General features: G+C 44.4%; 1 protein-coding gene across 6 annotated transcripts in view; it reads left to right on the top strand.

Moving 5' to 3' along the window:
• Positions 1–5,628, top strand: part of HERC3 (HECT and RLD domain containing E3 ubiquitin protein ligase 3) — a 117,675-nt gene extending 112,047 nt beyond the window's left edge. For 2 of the 6 annotated variants that reach the window (XM_036262417.1, XM_036262423.1), the window contains 3 exons: positions 1,733–1,916; positions 2,712–2,814; positions 3,895–5,443. In XM_036262417.1, coding sequence (XP_036118310.1) covers positions 1,733–1,916; positions 2,712–2,814; positions 3,895–4,103 — 496 coding nt within the window. In that variant the 3' untranslated portion in view covers positions 4,104–5,443. Of the gene's footprint in view, positions 1–1,732; positions 1,917–2,711; positions 2,815–3,894 lie in introns of all 6 variants that reach the window. The other 4 variants (XM_036262447.1, XM_036262433.1, XM_036262428.1 and 1 more) reach the window with 3 other exon arrangements.
• The last annotated feature ends 372 nt before the right edge of the window (positions 5,629–6,000 follow it).

Here is a 6,000-nt window from a genome sequence, read left to right on the forward strand (position 1 = left end):
TGTGAGAATCTGTGGGTCACCCACCTGGAAGTGCAGTGGCTGGGTCAAAGGGCGTGTATGTTTTCAACTCTTTTAGCTAATGGCAAGTTTTTCTCCCAGATGTTTATGTCTTATTTCAGTTTACATTTCCACTAGTAAGAGACTGAATATGCTCACACACAATGGCCAGACCATATATAAAAACAGAACTCTCACCTGCAACCACTATGCCAGGAAACCAGCCTGCTAGGAACAGGACACTTACTGGAAGCCAGCTTGCTGTCTCTCTCAGTAACTCCTGAAACAGTCAGCCCCAAAGGGCCAGGACTTGATTAATAACTGACAGCTTAGGACTAATCAGAAAATAGCAAAATATGCATATTTGAAAGTTGCTAAGAAAGTAGATCCTAAAATTTCTTATTCCAAGGGGAAAAACAGTTTGTAACTATGTATGGCAATCATTTCACAATGTATACAGTTATCTAATCATTATATATCTCAAACTAATCTGATGTTAAATGTCAATTATACCTTAATTAACACCCCCCCCCCAAAAAAAGTGAAAGCAAAATACGCATCCCTAACCAATCACATAGATGCTCACCTCGTTAGCCTCCCTACAACTCCCCATGCCAGCAGCCTCCCGTCAGGGAGCACCTGCAGCCTTCCCCTTTTTTCCACCTTCTGCCTGTTTTTGAGTCTCTGCTGAAACATAAATGACAGTGGCTGACTCCTTTGCTATAGAAAGTTCTAAATACATTGCCTTTGCTGTTCTTGAGTTTTATTTCCACGTGATTCCCATAGTCATTTCATAGCTTGTCTTCACACTCGGTGTGTATGAGGTTCCCATTTCCCTACGTGTTTACCCATAACTTCGATATCCTCTTTTAAACTTATGCCAGTCCAGTGGGTGAAAAGGAATTCACTATTGTCTTTTCATTTGACTGATTATTAGTGAGATGGAGCTATTGACAGTTCTTTCCAGAGGCGGTTAAGAAATTTATAGAAAGGAGTTATGATCTTATCTGTGTGCTTCTTGTGTATAATGAAAGTGAGGAGAAATTTCTGGGGGCATTTTATATAATAAATTTGTGAAGAAAAAAAAAGGAGTTATGGCATTACCCTTTAAGATATGTGAGGATTGCCTGGCCGGTGTGGCTCAGTGGTTGAGCGTCGACCCCTGCACCAAGAGATCACTGGTTCGATTCCCGGTCAGGGCACATGCCCAGGTTGTGGGCCTGATCCCCAGTGGAGAGCATGCAGGAGGCGGCCAATCAATGTTCTCTCTCATCGATGTTTCTATCTCTCTCTCCCTTCTGCTCTAAAATTAATAAAGAAAAAAAGATATATGATACAAATATCAGATGGTTTAGCTTTATTAGTTTCTGAAGAGGGGAAGTAGCCTAGAACTATTATCTTAGACTTTTTCTTTTAAGCAGAAAAATTATTTTATTTTTTTCTAAACTAAATTTTAAGCAGGACCATAAACAAGATGAAAACTGGAGTGCTTCAGGTAAAACAAAGTTAGTAGTATGATTCTACCTACCCGGCCTCCGCCCCTTTCGACCTGCCTTCCTGCCGCCAGATCACCGGGCACCCGGAGGTGGGACCGCCTGGTACTGTGGGGTGCCCCTGGCGTGAGAGTTTAATGAATTCCATTTTCATCACTCTCACCGTCAGTGTGAAAGGGGAACTGGATAAACTCAACAAGACTTTGGGCTAAACATGTTCTGTTTATTTGGTTTTCTGGCAGGCAGGAATTTGTGGATGCTTACGTGAACTATATCTTCCAAATCTCAGTTCACGAGTGGTACACGGCTTTCTCCAGTGGCTTCCTAAAGGTGTGTGGTGGCAAAGTGCTTGAGCTCTTCCAGCCGTCAGAACTGAGGGCCATGATGGTGGGGAACAGCAACTACAACTGGGAGGAACTAGAAGAGGTAAGCAGGTTCTCCCTCAGGCAGCAGCAGCCTGGGGAGGTGTGCCCGGAGCCCAGGCTCCTTCACGGCGTATGTGCTGGAGTAGGATTTGGAGGCCTCTGCAGCTCAGAGGTGATTTCTTACTCCCAAATGCAAGTGGTTCATACAATGTCCATTATAATCTTCTTCTGTAAAATACTTTTGCCCTGGCCAGTTTGGTTCAGTGGTTAGAGTGTTGACCCTGGGACCAAAGGGTCTCGGGTTGATGTCCAGTCAAGGGCACATACCTGGCACATACCTGGGTTGCAAGTTGCATCCCCAGCCTGGTCAGGGTCATTTGGGAGGCAACCAATCGATGTGTCTCTCTCACATTGATGTTTTGTGTGTGTGTGTTATCCTCATCCGAGAACATTTTTCCATTTTTTGTTCAGATAGAGTGGGAGTGAGAGAGAGTGAGAGAGAGGAAGAGAGAGACAGAGAGACATCGATGTGAAAGGGACACATCAAGTGGCTGCCACCTGCACGACCCAAACAGGGCCGGGGACAAACTACAACCGAGGTACGTGCCCTTAGCGGGAATCAAACCCGGGTCTGTCTGGACCGCAGGCCGACACTCTAACCGCTGAGCCAAACCGGCCAGGGCTCTTTCATTGATGTTCGTTTCTCTCTCCCCCTTCCTCTCATTCTCTCAAAAAAAAAAAAACACAAAAAAACATAATCAATGGGAAAAAAAAGGGGGAATATCTGTAATACTTTCAACAATAAAGATTAAAAAAAATAAAAATACATTTTTTCCTTTTTGTCTTCTGCGGGCAGACGGCCATCTACAAGGGGGATTACTCAGCCACACATCCCACTGTGAAACTATTTTGGGAAACATTTCATGAGTTTCCACTGGAAAAGAAGAAGAAGTTTCTCTGTAAGTATTTGTCCACATCTTCATTTTGGATGTAACGTAGGATGATATACTCCATAGGTGAAATTCTAACACTTTTAAATGATAAATAGTAAATAAATGTTTACACCTTTGTTTTGATGTTTCAGGCACAACACAGGTTGTATTAATCCATAGTCGTTGCTCTAAAACCACTGGTTATTTTTATGTTAGTAATTCCTTTAAGTATCACATTGATGAAATCTAGTTGTTTGGATTAATTTCCCTTATCTGTCTGTGTACTTGGGAGATGTGATTTATATTAGCTCTATAGTTGCGGCATAATTCACATACCACGCAACTCACCATTTAAAGTGTACAGTTTAGTGGTCTTTAGTATATTCACTGGGTTGTGAAACTCGGTTTTGGAACATGTTCATCACTGCAAGAAGAAAGCCCATGCTCGTCAGCGATCTGTCCCCGTTCCCTCCTGTCCCCCAGCCTCCCCAGTCTGCTTTCTGTCTCTGGATTGCCTATCCTGGACATGCCATATAAATGGAGTTATGTTATACACGGTCCTTAGTGACTACCTGGATGACATTTGAGACGGCCGATACATTTGGAAAGAAGCATGAATTCTAGTTTATGTGAACAAATTTAGCCTCTTAAAAACAGTTGAAAACTGAATTACCAAGCAAAATAGAGCCAGAAAGAGCAGGCAGACAGCTCAGTGTGTGTGTGTGTGTGGGGGGGGGGGTACAGAGGGACTGAGCTAGAGAGAGAGAACTCACGGGCAGGGACAGCAGTGTGGTGACTGCGGCGGGAGGTGGGAGAGGGCGTGGACGGTGCTGGGGAAAACAGTTGAAATCTTTGTGTCATATAATCAAGGTCAGAAATTAGCCAGTGAATAGTATAGAATTCTTATTCATAGAAAACGAAAAAAGAGGATTTGAAAGGCAGGCTCTTTTATATGAATGAGTGTATATTACTATTAATGATACACACATTGGCACATAAAAGTGATTGTACTTCTCACACGAGCCACAGGGTGTCAGGCTTTCCTCTGTCCTGGGAGGACGGCGCCGGGTTCGCACAGCTGCTGACGCCGGTTCCCTTTCTCCCCAGTGTTCCTCACAGGCAGCGATCGGATCCCCATCTACGGCATGGCGAGCCTGCAGATCATCATTCAGTCCACAGCCAGCGGGGAGGAGTACTTGCCCGTGGCCCACACTTGCTACAACCTTCTTGACCTTCCCAAGTACAGCAGCAAAGAGATCCTGAGCGCGCGGCTGACCCAGGCCCTGGACAACTATGAGGGGTTTAGTTTGGCCTGAGCCCTCCCAGCGTGCCCCCGAGTCCCCTTCCCCCCTCAGTGTGCACATTGAGGCCTATACAGAAAATCACGGGGAGTGAGTTCTATTTTTTTACTATATAAGTGGGTTGGGACTTTTGAATCCTGAACCTGGTAGATTTGTTTCTGGGGTTGTACGCAGTAAGCAACCTTTGTGAAAAATTAGGGGATGGGTGAAAAATTGGCTCTTAGATGAGAGAGGTTTTTGTTTTTAAACCAAATTACCAAGTGCCCCTTGCACTTGTGACTCCGTTGCACTCTGCTGGATAAAATGGCAGTGGGTTCTTAACCTCCCATTGCCCAGATGTCTCTCTCAGCCCTGATCTCTCCTCACATCGCTTCCCTGTCCTCCTCCTGCCTTCTCATTCCTCTGCGAGAATGGCTCGGACTCACCTGTCCCTTCCTCCTGCACGTGCCGCCAACTCCCTCTCGCTGCGGAAGGGCCCGCCGGCCCCGCCCCGCCCTGAGGACCGAGGAGGAAAGGATGACTTCGGAAATTCCAACAAACTGAAGCCGGGTCCATTACTTTGGCTGAGCTCCTGAGAATGTACGGGGGCCTTCATGAACACATCTTGCTTTACAAAAACAAACTCAACGTTCTTGAGGGACTAGCAGTCTCCCCACGGCTCTGCCTGTTCCTGGACCCCCTGAAGACGCGCAGAGCCCTCAGAGTGGCCGCTGAGCCTGTTTCTGTCTTGTTGCTCAGCCAAGTTCCTGTGACAGTAAGGTCACAGGCCCCAGCCCCTTCCCTCATTTCACTTTTGGAGCAAGTTGCATCCATTTTTGTTGAGTGTCTTCTCCAGGAAAAGTAGAAATAATGAATGTCTTGTTCTGTCCTCTACCGCTTTCTCTTTCCTCCCTCCCGTCTTCTTCCTTGTCCTGCCTTCTCCTTCCCCTACTGTACTTTTCTGTCGCTCCAGAAAAGTGACATTCTCTGTTACCTGACTTTCTGCTCCCTTCCTCCCCTTCTAGTGGATGCATGCAGTCTGTTTTTAAATTTTTATTTCTATTTAAATCGCAGTTTCTACTCAGATTTTTTTTCTTTTCCCTAATTGCTAGACCTAAGGATATTCTTTATTATGGAACTTTTGTTTATTGCATTTGAAATGTTTGTTTACAGTGGGATTTCAGGGGGGATTGTGTATAAAGCAAATATATGTATCTCAAAAATAATGACATGTTCAACCTTCTTCAGCGTGGGATAAGAAAAGTCTATATGATCAAAGAATCCATGTCGACCTAATTTTAAATTCCTAGTCACTAGAGAAAGACTTATTTATATAAAATGAAGTATTTATGAACCTTGATATTATAGCATCAAATCTCAATGAAGGATTGTAGATTTTTGATTTTGTTTTTAAAACTTATTCCAATTGCTAAATTGGTAGTTTTTCAGTCTTTATAATACAAGATTAAAAAGAAGATATACAGTTATACGAAATGTTTATTTTCTATGTGTGTGCATATAGTTCAATATTATGCAATAAATTTGGTGTTTTAATTTAAAACTGTTTCTTATTGTACTTGCAGAATGGGTAGCTTGCTTTCAGTAGAAGAATTAAGTCATCTACCCAGCTGATGTAATAGCAGGTCAGCTTGGCTTCTAGCCGTAGACAGCAGGTGCCGGGGAAATGGAGAGGCAGGCAGGGCCCAGGGTGGTGGAGCAGACACTGAGGGCGAAAGGGATTCCTGAAGGTTGTGATGGATGAAAAGGCATTTCCGTGAAGGGCAAGGCCTGAGCAAAGGCTTGAACGTGGGGGCATATCTGGAAACGGGCCAGGAACAATCTGAAGGAAGCATCAGATGACATAGAGTAAGACTGAGGAGAAAGAAGGTAGGTTTGGGGCTGAGTAACCGGGCTAAGCATTGCAACGTTAGTT

Source organism: Molossus molossus, unplaced genomic scaffold, assembly GCF_014108415.1.
Source record: "Molossus molossus isolate mMolMol1 unplaced genomic scaffold, mMolMol1.p scaffold_m16_p_1, whole genome shotgun sequence".
Taxonomy (NCBI): domain Eukaryota; kingdom Metazoa; phylum Chordata; class Mammalia; order Chiroptera; family Molossidae; genus Molossus; species Molossus molossus.